Here is an 18,114-nt window from a genome sequence, read left to right as displayed (position 1 = left end):
GTATTAACAGTTCTGCACTATATGTGCCCATACCACCCATTCATTCTCATTGGAACCAGAAAGTGTGCCTTGATGACTTCACTGTTTAGAGTCTTGTATCTTAAATAACTGTTAATATAGGCCTACGGAATATTATAGTGCTATTGTATGCGTATACCCATATGCAGTAAGCCTTGATAAATGCACATCACAGATTTGTCCAAGCAAAATTTGTGCGTAATTGCGCACAGTGGTAACCAATTACGCATGAACCTATTGCCTCCATAGTTTTCCAGGAGCATTGTAACCGTCGCTTTGTAACCACGGGACGCTTTAAATCGGCTATATATCATATACAATGGACGATACTGTGGATTATTCGCCTAGGCTTGTGCCAAAGCTGCGCTCCACCACTAGGCTTCCCATATCGCTACGTTCCCACATGCTGACGCAGACCCGGAAGCAACGAACAGTTTTGTTTTGTTTTGGTGGTAGGAGTTGGACAAGAGAGGCAGGAGGACAGGGAGAGAACCGCGCACTAGATGGGGAGAGCCAAACCGGGGATGGAAGATGACCGACCAGTAGTTTATGACTGTAAAATGCCGAGTTTCATTAGCAGTTTTGACGAGGGGAAGGTGAAATTATCCCGCAACCTGCCGACAGAAACTTCCCTCGCCGACAGTAAAGTTGAGAGGTCGGTCAGAGATTTGGACCATTATGTCACACGATCAAACTCAGCATTAAGCCTGAATGGAGACGAGAGGGACTCGGAGGAGGACGACGAGGAAGAGGAGAGGAGCGGAGAGGAGGAGAAAGATGCGGAGAGCAACAACAACAACAACAGCAACGGCGGAGAAGGAGAGAGGAGGAGGAGGGCGAGCGCCGTCGAGATTTTGAGGAGGAATTTCGGGACGACCGTTTCAAAATCGTCCTCTCTCCGTCTCAACACCAACAGCCGAGTGCAATACAACGCGGATAATGAAAACGACGAAGGGAACGCCAATTTGACAACTGATCAGGGAACTGGATGCGGCGACTATGAAACGGGCGAAGAGGAAACGAAAAACGAGCGGCCGTCGAATCGCCAGGTCGAATTAACGGCGTCGGATTTACGGGGAGTTGAATTTCTAAACGCTTCTCGTAACCGCCACCACAGCTGTGCCGGGAACAGCAACAAAATCACCGTGGACGAGTCGTTCCGTGCCAAAGAACACGTCTACTGCACAGTTTACTGTATCGCCAACGACAACTACAGGAGAGACGTTGAAATCATAGAGCACTACGATGAAACGCCGGCGGCCCTAGTATCGGACGAAGAGGAGCTCGAGATGGGTCAGAGCACGGATTCGAGCCCCGAACCGGAGCCGTACACCCTGGGTGACCTGGTGGACCCCCGGGGGGTTCTGGGCCGCCGACTGTCCCGGGAGCAGGCCGTTGTGTGGGCCGCGTTGCAGTGCTGCCGGGTTTGCCTGGAGGAGAAAACCATCGCACCCCTACACTGCTGCAGGAAGGCCGTGTGTGATGAGTGTCTGAAACTCTACGTCAGCTCCCAGGTAGGGGGGGGGGGGGGGGCATTTGGTGCAGCAGGGGGGCTTATAGTGCTGAGAGAGACTGTCCCGCACCAGAAAGGTCACAGTTTCAGTCCCAGCATCAGCCAGTGAACAGATGTGTCTGGTTGAAGTGTCCTTGAGCAATATGCTGAACCCTTTACCCGCAGTCTCAGTGAAAACTGGTCTGGGTAACAGTGTCAGCTAAAGGCCTATATTGTAAATTGTGAGAGTGTGTGTGTTAGGCACAGTCGATGAGAACACACACACACCACACACACACACACACACACACACACACACACTTATCTCTCACACACATACACACTTTGACACGTAGCAGCATGTGTTACCTGCACTGAGATAAACTTTACCTAGTGGGGAGTTCACATTTTGCCCCACAGACAGTTTAGATTTCAAATGCTTCAAAATAAAGAAAAATCTGGATTGGGGCTCAAACTGGTTCACAGGCCGACATCTGGTATGTCTCCGCATGACAAGAGTACCAGTGTGTTTCAATGAACCTGAGTCCCAAAACATGTTCTTCCACCCTCAGATCCTCTTACACTATTGATGTGTGATGGTCAGTGCGTTTCAGGAGTTATTTTGTGACGAAGTGTTGTAATTTACCTTTTTGGTGTACCCATTTTCCCTCAACCTGCCTTGTCCACTTCTACTTCACTTAGTGATTTCCCTTCATTTCCCAGAATACCTTTCAATAACCTCCAGAGAACGGGCCTGAACATGCCTGAGCATTTCAGCTGTGGGTTTTAGGTGTGCTTTTTAGGGTATATTTTTCCTTTAAGTGCCTTGTTCTTGGGCATCTTAGCAGTAGTTGTTAAGGAACGGTGGAGTTTGACTCCACTGTATTTTTCCAGCCAGTGCAGGGATTCCTACCAGCATGTCTCTGACCACAAAGTCCCTTTTTGTTTGACCTGCTAGCTACTGCCACTGCCCAACTTCTGTCAGTCAGGGAAACATCATGACCACAGAGCCCTGCTAGATATTATCTGCTACACTGTTTCGATGAAACAGTTTATATCAGTCTTGTAATGTCCTTGCTACTTTTTTATCTGCAAGTATCTGGCTTTGGCAACAAGAGATGAGTAGACATACAGACAAGCAGACACTCCCCCTCTGATAAGCAGTCTGAGGAGATAAGGGTCATGTAAACTCTCCTGTGTAGGTGTATTTTTCCGTTAGCTACTGGAAACTTATATTTGCACACATCCCGCCTAGATAAAAAGCACACATAGCCCCCTATAGATGTGCATTTCTTCAGAGAGATCAGAGCACATGGTCGCAGTGCAGCGACGCTGGAGGGGGTTCAGTGCCTTGCTTCAGGGCACGTGGGCAGGGATGGTGGTGCTTGGGATCAAACCAGCAACCCTCTGATTATTGAACGGCTGCTCCATATCAAGGCCAAAATGTAACGCTGCTATTCACAAGAATGAGACATTCACACCCTTAAATATAGTAAAATTTGACACCGAAGCGTATTTTTTAAAAACATGACAGGTGCTATGGTCATGTTATTTGCTGTGTAATTTGTACATTGAAAGGGGCAATCAAGAATTTATTAGGTCTTATGCATTTTAGGTCTTTAGATGTATTTAGATGGGAAAGCTTTTTGGGACTTCCATAACGCAGCATGTCTCAAAATACACGTCAAACTCGATCGTCACTACACATAATCACTCGACAGCAATCTGAAAATATAGCCTAGTTGTAATTTTAGTTTTGGCTGGGCTCATAATCACCATTGTGGTGGGACAGTCGTTTGCCCATTATGAGCTTCATTGCTTCACAGTTCGAGCTATCATGCTGGCAGTGAGGCTTATTTTCCATTTCACGTTGTTCAGAGAAAATACACAACAAAGTCACCCTCGATGGTTCATAATTTATACACACCACAGACAGTAACACGTGTGTGTGTGTGTGTGTGTGTGTGTGTGTGTGTGTGTGTGAGAGAGAGAGAGAGAGCACGAGCATCAGCCAGCAGTCCTAACCTGTCTAACCAGTCTGGCAGTGGTCATCACAAAGTTAGTGTTGTTGCAATAACACAACATCAGCTCTCATGTCTGCAGAGTATAGATTTTCATAACCACGTAATAGGCTTTTAGTCTGTGTGTGTGTGTGTGTGTGTGCGTGCACGTGGAGGAGAGCATTGTGGGTGTAACACCACCTGAGGTTGATGCTATTGTTCTCTGCTTTCTGCCTGTTGTCATTTCACACACTCACACAGACACACACACACTGACACTATGCCCAGTGCCTTCTCATATATCAGTACAACAAGCCCCACTGGCTTTTGACTGGGGAGACGGGGGGTGGCAAGAGAGAGAGAGAAAGAACATGAGATGGGGAAGAGAAAGAGTGAGGCAGAGTTAGAGAAGGAGAGAGGAGACAGACTGAGAGGAGGTGAGAGATACAAAGGAGAGAGAAAGTTGGGTAGTGACAAACAAGAGTAAAAGAAGTGCAGAGAGAGATGGAGAGAAAGAGAGGGAGATGGACAGACAGAGGTAGAGAGAAAGGAATAGTGTGTTCAGTGTGTTCCTGGTGATTAGTGTGTCGTAGGTGAGGTTAGGACAGATCAGAGCACACACACACACACACACACCTATTTCTTTATGTTAGTCTCTATAGAGCATGGGAGTGGCCGTCCTGTAGGGAAAAATGTATTTTGTGGTAACAAAGTATTAACTTGTGTGCATGGCATGCTACACTCAAAAAAATAACTCATTAGTTCAACGTATTTTTATTATGTGGCAAATTTCCATGTAAAATTAATCCAACTGTATCTTACCATGTTCATTACATGTAATTAAAATGTTTAGATCAAACATATTTAAAACACATTGACCCAATGTGATTTGTACCAAAGTCAAACATATCTATATTACATTGACCCAATGTGTTTTCCCCCCAAATCAAACATATATATATTACGTTGATCCAATGTGATTTGGGCCCAAGTCAAACATATCTATATTATGTTGATCTGATATGAAGTGTTTCCTGGATGCATTTCTTTAAGGTTTTTACATAACCTAAACGAAAAACTATCATGTTCATAAAATGACAACTCAAATGGCATTTTAAGGTTTATTGCAAATCTTTTAAGTGCAACTGACAAATTTCAACAACCAGGATAAAGAGACAGAGAGAAATACAGAGAAAGAGAGCGAGAGAGATAGAAAAAGAAAGAGGGAGAGACAGAGACTAAGAGGAGTCCAAATCTGCTCCTGTTAAAAGGTACTTTTAAAAGAACATGATCTAGAGTTCTATAAAAATGATGCAGAATCCTTTAGAAGCATGCTTGTGATAGGAAAATAGCAAAGCATGTAACCCCTAATTGCTCCAGTTAAGCTCCCTAAGAGTACAACAACTACATGAATACCAAACGTGAAGTCTAAAAGTGATAGCCTGACATTTTGATTTTCTCCTTCACCTTTAGGCACTGGTTCAGAATCAGAATCAGAATCAGCTTTATTGGCCAAGTATGTACACATACAAGGAATTTGACTCCGGTTTTTCATTGCTCTCAATGTACTTACACAGAATAAATATATAGCTAAAAACAAGGACAACAAGATGAACAGAGGTAAACCTAAACATTTAACTACTATGTACAACGTAAACAACACTAGGGCAATAGTGCAATGGTGCAGAGTGCAAAGATGCTGGAATAAATATGAGTTGTTGGTGTAACAGGTTACATTATATACATGAGATATTACACATTACATACATTATACACACATTATATACACAAATCAGATATTGTCCAGATGATGATGGGGGAGGAGGAGCAGGAGGAAATCCCTGGTCTGGGCCTTTCACTCCATCAAGTTTATTTGTTCCATCAAGCTTTAAAAAATAAAATAAAATAAATGCATGATTCTGTCCATCAGTTAAACATTTTTTTCTTCTTCACATTTTTAACAGCCTGTCAGGTGTTGTAACATTTCAATGATAAATGCTTTAATGCTAGCCATTCTGAGAGTGACTGAAGGATAAATGCAGAAACATTTCCTCCCATAATTACATTTCCCTGACAAAGAAAACAATAGCAACAGTAACAAATCAGAAGTTGACAAAGATTAACAACAGCTAAAACACCCAAACAAGGGTAACAAGGTAAACTGCCTGCACATGAACACGTGTGAGTGCATTTCAGGTAGACAAAAGTTGTGATGTCTATGTTGATGTGTACGTTTTTGGACTCTGTCCATCCAAGTTGAAAAAAAGTTTTTGAAACACCTCAAGTGTATTGCAGACCGGTTGGGTAGCTCAGATCCAGAGCATAAATCAAACCAAGAAGCCTGGTACAGGTGCAGGCAACACTCCCTAAATGACTACTCCCATATCTTCAGGATCCCCAGGACCATCTGCTCCTTCTCTCTCCACCAGGTCACAGTCCTTTAAGACATAGAACACAGCACAAAATCACTGAAGTTGAGCACATATTTGTATCATATGCCATTATATACAATATCTCATGATGCAACTTGGCAGGACCCATGTTTCACCAAGCTCCTCCCCAATTTCAAATTTGAGTGCGTCTTCCAGACAAATCTATAGCAAACACCTCTTATTCAGTACATTAATACTGTCTGTCTTGCAGACATTTTGACCTAGCATGTCTTGGAGACATGCATAAGCAGTCACTAAGTCCAGCTGTTGTAGGCTTCACTTGTCTAACAGACAACAACTAAGCAAGTGATTTGTCTGCAAGATGCTGCTGGAGGCTTAGTTGTTGTCTCTTAGACATGTAAAGGCTACAACAGCTGGACTTAGCCATTGCCTTAGTGCGGTCTCAAACAAAGATGATATTAAAAAAGTAAACAAAACTTCTTCTATAGTTGCCGCCATGTTTAACAGCTGAACCGTGTAAACAAATGTAGTATGTGTCCTGCATTGCTTAGCAACGAAAGCAGTAGTGATTTGTGTGTGAAAGGGTACAAAACCATTTATGCATTTCCGAGACGAAACATACCTCATCTAAGACAGCCAAGATATTATGGATTTTTCTTCCAACTCCTCCTCTGGAGCTGCGGAAGGTCTTCATCAGCGTATCACGCTGCTGGTCCAGTTTCCCAAAGAACGTTGACTGCAGTGGAACCGTAGTAATCCTACTCTCATTACATGTCCAACCTGTTAAATTTACATTCATCTAATAAGTTATACATATGTATGAATAGAAACATGTTATATTTAAATAAAGACAACATGATTGTTTTATGCCTAACCAATTAATGCCCATAAGCAGTTTTTTGAGTGTATTGTGTGCACACAAGATCCAAGACATGCACTTGAGTTACATAAAAAATGCAAATGCATATGATATAAACATGTGCATGTAATAATTTAATATATATAGCGCAATTGCATCAGCCCTTTCTCTGAGATGTGTTGGAAAGTTCTAAGTTTTATAAAGTCTGTTTCTGTAAGTGTATAAAGTCTATAATATACCTCAAACCTGCATATTGATGATGTTACAGCCCATTTGCTCTGATTATCTTTGTCAATTGTTTCTAACAATAATGCCTTGTGTTGCAAGCATTGTCAGCAGACAATGCCTTATTACTCATTCCCTGAGCTTTTTACCTGACGCAAAACTTGATTAATGAATCTCTATCAGTTACACCTTATCAAAGGTCAGTTCTATATCTTTGTTCAACAAAGTATCAGGCTAAGTAAACCAAATAAATCAATCAAGTAAATTCAACAAATTGTGGCAAGTGTGTGAAATCAGTTTGAAACTTGCTTCATAAGCTAAATCGAGCACGTCCTTTAATCAATATATAGGATATATATTGTTTTTCTCCTGCAGCCATTCCCAGCTCAGTAAGACTCTATTATGTGAAGGTTAGCGTTTGTCTTAATGACCAGACTGTTATTGTCATTGTATGTATTGATATGGCTCACTCAGCATAACAAAGTGATACAGGGCTAATCTGTGTGTGTTTTGATATAAACTCCTTCTACCACTCCCCCTCTGCCCCCTCCCTCCTTCCATTCATCCATCCCTCCCTGCCTCTGTTATTTGGAAATATTTCCCATACATCATTTCCCATCAATGGTGTCAGTTTTTCCCACACATAGATTTTTTAGTGCTAGTTCAGCACAATATCAGACAAGCCCATCACAAACAGTCAGATCCAGATTGCCTGAGTGCACGCACACACACACACACACACACACACACACACACACACACACTCACTACTACATCTACTCCTTTAGGCATTACCCTTTGCAGTATATTATGTAGTCATATGTGCATACTTTCAGCTCCTGTCAGATAAACCTTCTAGCACAGTGGGATTGACTTTGAAACAGATGATCTTGCGGAAGTGATCAGTTTTTTCCATGCTGCACAGATCAGGTTATTGCAGTACCGGGCAGAGCTGTTTCTATTCCATGAGGCAGGCTGGTGCATAATGCTGCAACATGTCATGTGTAATATCTTTAGGGATTTAAATGGCTGTGAACAAACATAATTTGCATGAAAATATTGTTATATCATCGATGATGTAACAGTACCAGATTAGTGCAGGATGAAATCAGATGAAGTATCCTGTATGTTCAGTGATTTAATAGACAATACTGAGGCAGAGAATCACCCCTCTGCAGAGTGAAGACTTTTTACATGGAGTTTTTCATTTTTATTACTTGAATCAAGTGAGGCCCTCTGTGTGATAAATAGCACAAAAAATGCATGGGCATTAATCTGCTAATATGTTTTTTTCTTAGAGGAGTAAGTAATCTTAAAGGATAACGCTGGTGTTTTTTAATGCATTTCTTACCGTCAACAAATCCTATGAAAATAACAAAATCAGCAATGATTTTGTTTTGCCAACAAGTCTCGTCCATGTAGCTGGTGCCCAATGCAGCCATGTCCCAGCAGCCATAGAACTCCATTGTATTAAAAAAACGATTAAAAACACGTCAAAGAGCCATGCCGTTGCTCTGGGCAGCATATTTCATCATCACGATGCACCACTTTTTCCTCAAACAACTTAATAAGCCGGCTGTAAACAAGTTTTCCATCTCAGGAAAGTAGTTCCGTAGCACCGAAAATAGTCCCATTTGAATTTGATTTGGTAAAAACTACAATAGCCTGACTTTTCATGGTAACAGTTAGCGATTTTTCAAATTGAAACTATGTCTTTGTGAGCTGTATTTAAAAGTTTTTAGCTTACAATTGGAGGCAATGACTTCCGGGTTGAAGGCTAAAAACGGTACGTGGGAAGTCGGAAAGTAACGGGAGTAGAGCAAACGTAATGTTGATTTTGTTATTTTCATAGGATTTGTTGATAGTAAGAAATGCATTAAAAAACACGAGTGTTATCCTTTAAATGATATGTGTCCTGGTCAAGCAGTTTTGTGTAGTAATTAGTGAAATTTGCATACAATACAATATATAAACTACCAGCACAATATATAAACTACCAGCACTTCTTTCCCTGTTTCCATAGGCAGTGAACTTGGTGGTCGATGGGAGATTAAGTTAATATTTCATTTTTAAAATTCATGAATCTTCAGGCCATGTAATAAAAAACACTAACAACTTTTTATCACTAAAAGGTCAGTCTTTTTACTTTGGATAATGCTGGTTGCCAACTTTTACTCAACTTAGTGTGCTGAAGAGTTAGCATGGAGCTCCAGAGTGAAAGATGTACTGAGGATGATTTTGTTGTCTATACTCTCATCTCACTGTCTTGTACAGTGTTACTGACTGACTCACCTGTCTGTCATGTTTCCCAGGTGCGAGTGGGCAGGGCTTACATCAGCTGTCCAATCCCAGAGTGCAGTGGCTTCCTGGAGGAGGGAGTCGTGATTTCCCATCTGGCCAATGAGGACGTGGCAAAATACCGTTACTTTGTGGAACTGAGCCAGCTGGATTCGAGCACCAAGCCCTGCCCCCAGTGCAGCCAGTTCACCTCTCTGAAGACAAACAACCCCAACCGCACCGAGCACAAGTACAAGGTAACATCGCACACCAACAACCACACTTATCACAAGACACCTGCCTCCAACCGCACACAGAACCAGTACAACAGGCTTGTACGCTTGTGTTCAAAGTTTATTCAACTAACAGTAAAAACTCATTTATTCCAAACCCACAGAGATTGAACTGAACAAAATGAACAAAATATGGGACGATGCACGACATTATTCTGTGAATAGTGTGAGATTAATGGAATTTTCCATACAGTTGATGTGTACAGTTAAAATTATTTCATCTGCCAGTTAGACTATACATAGCTTTTAGAATATGCATGCATGCATGGTTACTATTTATAAGTCCCGGTTAAGTATTTCAATGAATTTCACTCAAAATATTCCAAACATTTCAATGAACTCCATTCTTGAGGTCTTGGAGATTAGCGAGATTCAACTGTTTCGCCCAGGTGTGTGTGTGTGTGTTTGTGTGTGTGTATGTGTTATAATGTGTAATTCTCCCCTCTCTCTCCACTGTAGATCCAGTGTAGCAAATGCCAGTTTGTGTGGTGTTTTAAATGCCATGCTCCCTGGCACAATGGGCTGAAGTGCCGCGACTACAGGAGAGGAGACAAACTGCTACGAAACTGGGCTAGTGTCATAGAGCATGGACAGAGAAATGCCCAGAAATGCCCCGAGTGTAAGGTAAGTGGGGAGGGATGGAGTGTGGGATGATATAGAGGGACAGATGGATAAAAGGATGGATGGTGGAGGACACAAGCTGTTATGACACTATTGATGTAGAACAACATGGCCAGACAAATGCCTGAAATGGGCACAATGTAAAGTAGGTGTCTGGAATTGGATGGATGGATGATAAAGCGAGGAGTGGTTGGATGATGGAGGTAAGGATTGATAGATGAATGAATAAATGGAGGGTATGAGGAATAAGAAAAGGGAAGCTATAGAGAATTAGATGTATGTATAGATGTGAAATAGCAGAATAGGGATGCATAGACAGGGAACAGGGGCAGTGAGCATATTGAACAGAGAAAATAGGAATGTTCACAACAATAATGCCATATAACAACATTAAGTTTAAAGGTGTAAAAACTGGGAATATAAATGAATAAATGATACAATAAAATTGAATTAAATAAAATTAGACATAATAATAAAAGGCAAAATCAAGCAAAAATGAACTAAAAGCAAGATTATAGACTTGAGTTGTTTGTTGTTGTTGATGATGTTGTGATGTCCCCGCTCCACAGAGCCATGCCTGGAAACTGGCATCTCCCTCACAGTCATAAGACCAGTCTGCTCTGGTCTTACAGTCTCGATATAATCACATTAGACTACACAAGATCTAATTTCACTCTGACAGTCATAGATAGGTAGATTGCTGGATTTATAAACGGGCAGGACGTGAGGTGCGTTAATCAGGTTAATCGTATGGAAACTGTTTGCTTGGAGCAGCGAGCTACAAATCTCCTGTTTAACACACAGCTGGTCTGTATCTGTCGATATCTGGCCTGAAGGGAGGGAGAGATGCCTCTGTTTGACCATCAAGCTCGCAAATTGGCCTCATGCTGTAGTTAGCTAGCAGAGAGGCTGAGTGCAGCCCAATTTATAGCAGGAGTGCCCATCAGCAGGGAGGATCCATTCACAGTCTTTTGCTGCATTCACATTATGGCGCCATGTGGCAGACAATGAACCATAGTTTTCAACATGAGAACGATGGCAATATGACGATTTTACATTTTTATCAGTTAAAGTTTTGTCATGTTTTGCCTTCAGATTGTTGACATTGTGATATAATGCAATTTCTATTCATAACTTTTGGTACAAGTTTACATTCACTAGTTTCTCCCAATGTAGTGAGGGTGCAATGAAAATAATATATACAAAAAGGACAGCCATGTTTCAGTGTCACATGATTGTCATCAGTGTCCACACCTTTTTGTGATGTTACTTTATTGTTACATTAGTATATTTTTCTGGATTTTTGTTGTTTTTCATGAGGCTTTTTTACCTTCAAATATTGGTGTGAGCGATTCATTTTCTTTAGTGCGACCTCCTAGCATCCTGAACCTGAGAGTACAACAGCACAGTTTATTTTCTGTCATTTTCAGCATTGAAAATGCAGCAAGTGTCACACTCCAGTAATGGAGTATCTTCCATTTTCAAATCTTCCAGTCTGTTAGCCACCTAACATTTCATTCTAAAGTACAGATCACACTTTATGTATAATGCATTTATGTTTCTGCAAACTGTGCAGAATTACGAGGTTTCCCTGCCTCAAATGTACTGAGATGAACTGATCAGACTCGGTTATTGACCAAGTGTGATGTCGTTCTGATATGGTTTTGTGAGCCTGGGGCGTAAGGGAAGAGAAAATAAAAATGTATTCAAATTGAGTTCCAGGCTAAAAAAGTTAAAGAACTTCTGACGTGTGATAACGCAAATAACCGTCAATACACTGCATAGTTTGTGGCTGGTTGACTGACAACTGACTGTTTTTGTCTCTGTTTCTGTCTGTCTCTCTCTCTCTCTCTCTGTAGATCCATATCCAGCGTACAGAGGGATGCGACCACATGACCTGTACACAGTGTAACACTAACTTCTGTTACCGCTGTGGAGAGCGCTACCGACACCTGAGGTTAGAGTCTATTTCTTAATACTTTTTTCTTTCTTTTCTCTGACTGCCTTGCTTACTGCCTGTTTGAACAGTTCTCACTGCATCCGTCGCTCCCTGTCTTTCTTTTGTTGTCAGGTTTTTTGGAGACCATACATCCAACCTCAGTGTGTTTGGCTGCAAGTATCGCTATCTACCTGATAAACCACATCTGAGACGCCTAATTAGAGGTTCTGTCTGTGGTAAGTGTGTGTGTGTGTGTGTGTGTGTGTGTGTGTGTGTGTGTGTGTGTGTGTGGGTGTGTGGAAGAGAGAGACTCCTGAGCCAAACATTCTTCAAATTAGAAGCACACTTTTTATTCTATATTTATCCAGGTGTTGTTTTTTTCTTGGCATGCTTGCTCTTTTTCAGTAATACTGCTTCACATTCAAACAGTTACATACATTCACTCCTCAAAGCTACCCAGTACGACCACTACCTTCTACTATTAGCCACTGAGCTGCTATGTTAGAGTGGTTTGGGGTTTTGGGGTTCAAATTTCATCATTTTATTCCAGGAGTTATTTTGTTATGAAGTGTTTTACCTTTTTGGTGTACCCATTTACCTTCAACCTGCCTCGTCTACTTCTACTTCAATTAGTGATTTCCTACGTTTCCCATAATGACTTTCGACGTGAACTCCAGCTGTGGGTTACAAGTGTAGGTGGAGGGAACAAGAGCGATAGTGGAGCAAGAGTTTTTCCAATCAAGAAAAAGCAAGAATCATGGCCCTTACTCAAAATGCAAAATGTTTGTTGCTGCATTGCATTCTGGTCTATTGAGGCTGCTGTCAGTGGAGAAATTGGTATCTCTTTCTCTTCTACGATGGTTTTCTCTCTGTGTGATGGTTGAACGACAGTGCAAGATGGTGAGTCTAGAAAGAAGCCCTTGCTCTTTGATTGATTCTGAGGGACTGACAGCAAAATCTAATGTTGACTGTGGATGCTTTAGACAGCGGAACAATGATCTGCTATCAAACTCCATTGTAGCTGCCCTGGAAATATCTCAACATGACGTCACGTTGTCTATATTTGGCCAGTTATTCACAGGAATAAGAAAAATACACTACCAAACAACAAAATGGACCCAGAAATGCAAGGTACATTGTCAGTAGCTGTTTTTTCAGTGTTAAAGTGTTTCAGGGTGGATCTTTTCTGTAATTACCTTGCTCTTGGGCATCTTAGCAATAGTTGTTTAGGAAAGGTGGAGTTTGACTCGTTCACTTTCCACTTCTTCTGTATTTTTCCAGCCAGTACAGGGATTCCAACCCACAAGCCTCTGACCACAAGCCCCATTTTGTTTAACCTGTAGGCTGCTGCCACTCCCCAACTTCTGTCAGTCAGGGACAAATTGTGACCATAGAGCCATGTTGGATATAAATCTGCTGCACTCTGTTTTGGTGAAACAGTTTATTTTGACTTTTTATCTGCAAGTATCTGGCTTTGACAACAAGAGATGAGTAGACATACACACACATAGACAAGCACACATTCCCTATCTGATAAGCAGACTGAGCAGATAAGGATCATGTAAACTCTCCTGTGTAGGTGTGTGTGGTGGATAGTGTCCAAGTAAAGAGGCACCTCTCATTTGACTGAAAATGTGCCTCTCGATGCCTACAGCACCATTCTGGACAAACCAGAAATAACACGGGACAAAAATGAGTCCATGTCTAACACTTGCCCAAATTAATGATCAAATATAGGCAGTAGTGTGCTTAGAGGAAGGCACGGTCCTCTGATAGTTTTGTTTAATACTAGTTAATGGCAGTAGAGCTAGTTAGCTAGCAGCAGGGTGCCTGTTGAACTGGGAGCTAATTTGTCTCTTATAAGAGACCAATTACCCATTATAGCTGTCATTGCTGTTTGCACACCATGGACCGTTAGTAGCAGGAAATTTGTTTGTATTTAATGACCGAGGTTGTAGATGCAGTTGTTAATTTTCATTAATTTCTACATCTGTAATTATGTATTGGGGCCTAAACAACTTAAGTTTATTAGAGGGATGCATTCAAATTTCAATAAGATGGAACAAAACAATGCAGTTAATTTTGAATAATACAATTTAATTATACATTTATGTATTATTAATGAGTATTATTCTCTCCTCCTAACTCTGTATCCCCCCCCCTCCCTCTCTCTCTCTCTCTCTCTCTCTCTCTCTCTCTCTCTCTCTCTCTCTCTCTGCAGTCAGTAAGGTGTTGATAGCTCCACTGCTCCTTTTGCTGGCTTTGGTGCTTGGAGCTCTCTCGCTGGTGATAGGTAAACTTACACACACACACACACACAAATGCATGTGTCACAGTGAAGCTCCAGTGTGCGCAGTAAACAGACAGCTGAGAGGTTTAGCTCTACCACAAATATATTTATTACCACACGCTATACAACAGTCCCACTGTCTATGCAACTGGAAAAAAGTACACCACAAACATGCATTACAATAGCCAATTTTAGTCTACTAAAAAGCATGAGATTCTCAATTATGTGCATGTGTTGTTTTATGTGCAAATTGTTCTTGTTAAATAAATGCGCCACAGCTGTAGAACCAAATTATGACATTAAAATAATCAATATTCTCTTCTCTATTTTTACTTCCTGGAACTACATTTTCTAGTATTATCAGCCAAAACTCTGCTGGTAGTTGGAATAACATATGATGCCTGGCAACTTTTGGTTATCTGAAGAGTCTATCAGGCAGTGTTGTGAACTATTGATGCCTCAGCTAAACTGTTAGGGTCAGCTGTAATGGAAGTCAGGGCTAATCTGTTCCATGACAGCTGATCTACTGCAGGCTAACATGTCATCAGATTAATATTTATTTTCACCATTAATAACACCGAAGTCGTGCCTCTGTCTCTCTCCATTTCTCTTCATATCTCTTTCAGTTAATTAAGTAATTTCAAATATGCCAAACAATGTTAAGAAAGCAATTTGCAATATATTAAGAGGGAGAATAATCAAATCAAAACTCTACAGAAAAGTGATCGGAATTTAATATTCTAACAAACATTGAAGCAGTCTAACAAACATTTTAACCACAGACATTAATGAATTGTTTATTATTATTATTTATGTATTACTAAGACTATTTATATCTTACTAAAATGCACAACACTTGGCACATAGCTCCAGTCCCATGCCAAACAATACTCACTAAAGTATGGGGCAAATATTCCAGATGGTGGCGCTATAGCAGTGGTCTAAAATTTAAAACTTATTAAAAAATCATAAAAAAATCAACAATACATCCTACAGCTCTGTAATTTTCGGCCCAAACAGAGAAAACTTTCCTACACTGGTAGCTATACTTATTAATTATGAAGTCCAGTTTTAATTAAAAACTGTTAAACTAATTAAGTCTAACAACTCCCACAAATGTCATGAAAATCACCACAGAGCATCCTTAGACATGCACAAATAAAAGTATTGCAGGGTTTTTAATTTGATCAAAAAATGAGTGTCAAAGTGTTGGTGTCAGAGGTTGTGAGTTTGAGTCCTGGGTGATTTAATGATAATCATCATCTTATTACTTCTTTCTCCAAACACTTTTTTTCTTTTCTTTTTCCTCTTACACTGCATCTGGACAGCCCCGTTCATATCTGCATGCAGTTACTAGTTACAGTTATGTTTGCTATTAAAGAAATTGTTTCTGTAACTCTGTTTCACTCCTTCCTGTCTCTCTCCCCTTATTTTTCTCCCCTCTCCCTCTCTCTGCCTTTGTTTGTTTGTTTCTATCTATCTGTCTATCTATCTGTCTATCTATCTACCTCTGTGTGTCACTCTCTCACCCTCCCTGTGTGTAGGTTCAGTAGTTTTCCCAGTCTACTATGTGTGTAAGAGGAGGAAGAAGCAGCACACTCAGGGCTCTGGACGATGGATCTGACCGCCAAAACCACACTTCACCTAGACCACGCCCACACCGCTCCAAAGACCACGCCCACACCGCTCCAAAGACCACGCCCACATCGCCTCAGAGATGGACACGCCCACCCGAGTCATCGCTAAGGCTTGAGATAGATAGTAGATAGGACCAGTCAGGAGAGAAGTGGACACCCACGCTGTCAACTCCAGGAAAATCCATCACTCGTGGGACCGGAGTGCTTCTTTCAGGACGCTGGTTATTCAAGCATCAAGGAAACAGAACAGGAGAAAAAAAAAATGTGACTTGACCTTAACACAGTGTGGTTCCCTTTGGTATGGTGGCCCACAAGGGACATGTCTGACTTGCTGGCCAACTAAGAGTGACACAGTTTTAATAGGCCACACCCTCCTGAGCTGGAAAATGGGACCTAATGGGATTCCTGGTTGCAATTAACACACACACGTGCAGCCCGCTGTCACTTAAAGGAAACAATGGCAACAACATTGGAATGCGAAAGAGCCTCCATTTTGTTTTTGTCTTCTTCCTTCATTCCTTTCCTTTTCTTCCATCTGTCTCTCTCTCCTCTCCCTCCATCTCTTCTCTGTCTCTGTCTTCCTGTCTCTTCCCTCCACCCTCCTGTCTGGCTGAGCTCATGCAGAGTTAGCAGCTATAACATGGCAGAAATTGAGAGCGCGATAACTCATGAAGCTGAGTCACACACATAGACACACACACACACACAGACACACACACACACACATACCCTGCCAGGTCCTCAGCGCTGTGCCCACATATGCCAGTATTTGCATCATCAACGAAAAAACAATCGAAGCTGCTATGCGGTGATTGTGCTAAAACAAAAGCCTGAATGTGGCTGGGTAGACAGTCAGTAAGCCCCGTCCCTCCCACAAACTGTTTGATTTATTTTTTAGGGTTTTTCTTGCATTTTGCAGAGGTTTAGGTGGTATTGCTGTTAGTGTATTTGGGATTTTATATGAGGAAATGGGCTTGGAGGCTCTTTAAGATTACACAAGCTGTACGAATAAGCACAAGGCTATTGGAGGCCAGAAGCCCTGATGCAAGGAATCAATGCCATTGAACCTACTATTGGAAATAGTCCTACATAGATAGTATTTTCCGTGACATCTTGTGGTTCAGATTGTTTTTTTTCGCAGGCTGTGAAGATGCTGTTTTAAAAATATATATCCAAATACTAGGAGTGAGCAGAAAGGTCTCCTGGGTTGTTTTGCCTTGAACTGAATACATGATGGAACAGATTGGATGCTATTGGATTATAAGGCGGGGGATCAGACTGAAGGTTATGCAGAATTTACATAAACCGTTTTTGAGTGCTACCTAGCAAGCAGACTGGCCAGCAATTGTTGCATTTAAAGATTATAAGATTTCAAGACTGAATATAAAATTCCATTATGTTTTGAATCTTTTTTTATGCAGTGAAAGGAGTTTGTGACTGACAACCAGTCTTTCTGCTGGATGGTTTGGAGAGTGACCTTTAGAGCCTTCCAGCTCACACACACAAATGCACACACACACACACACACACACACATACACACATACCCACAAGGATACACACACACATAGAGTGCTGCCAGGGAACAGGAGATTTTCAAGAGCTTTAAAGGTTGTCACCCGGCAACAGCCAGCTTGCTGTCCTTCACTTATCCCTCCCTCCTCTCTCTCCCTCCTCCATTTCTCTCACTCTACCCTATCTCTTTCCTGTCCCTCCTTCCTTCCCTCTCTATCCCCCCCCATACATCCCTCCCATCCCTCCCTCCTTCTCTCACTCCCTTCCCTCTTCCCTCCCTCCCCCCCCTCCGAGCTGTAACACTGGACTTACATCATGCTGACCTCTCTCACATAGGAGAAGGAGCAGAGGAGGAGAGGCTGACGGTTATTAAATGCTTGATTGCGGAAATGGGTGCAGAGCCACCGGAGCTACGGTTGCTGCTCAGCCATAAAAATGACGCAGACTGGATGTTTCACACTGACACTGAGCTACCTGCGTTCGATGCTGCGGTCAAAGACGAGTTATTTCCACTAACCAAGGCAGTTAAAATGCAGTAACGTTCCCCCGAGCTCCT

At 41.7% G+C, this 18,114-nt stretch overlaps 1 protein-coding gene across 1 annotated transcript; it reads left to right on the top strand.

The window, feature by feature from the left end:
* Positions 1-489: 489 nt before the first annotated feature.
* Positions 490-18,108, top strand: rnf217 (ring finger protein 217). The gene is made up of 7 exons (XM_078290105.1): positions 490-1,532; positions 9,300-9,521; positions 10,017-10,181; positions 12,038-12,135; positions 12,250-12,353; positions 14,339-14,410; positions 15,952-18,108. The coding sequence occupies exons 1-7, from the start codon at positions 522-524 to the stop codon at positions 16,029-16,031; spliced, it is 1,752 nt and encodes a 583-aa protein (XP_078146231.1). The 5' UTR covers positions 490-521; the 3' UTR covers positions 16,032-18,108.
* The last annotated feature ends 6 nt before the right edge of the window (positions 18,109-18,114 follow it).

Source organism: Centroberyx gerrardi, chromosome 18 (assembly GCF_048128805.1).
Source record: "Centroberyx gerrardi isolate f3 chromosome 18, fCenGer3.hap1.cur.20231027, whole genome shotgun sequence".
NCBI lineage: Eukaryota > Metazoa > Chordata > Actinopteri > Beryciformes > Berycidae > Centroberyx > Centroberyx gerrardi.
This window is presented reverse-complemented; position numbering and strand designations above follow the sequence as displayed.

Excerpts from the sequence above, each read along its gene's own strand:
- rnf217 (XM_078290105.1), top strand. The coding sequence starts at position 522 with ATGGGGAGAGCCAAACCGGGGATGGAAGATGACCGACCAGTAGTTTAT. Across the intron at positions 1,533-9,299 it reads AACTCTACGTCAGCTCCCAG|GTGCGAGTGGGCAGGGCTTA; the intron begins GTAGGGGGGGGG and ends CATGTTTCCCAG. Across the intron at positions 10,182-12,037 it reads AGAAATGCCCCGAGTGTAAG|ATCCATATCCAGCGTACAGA; the intron begins GTAAGTGGGGAG and ends CTCTCTCTGTAG.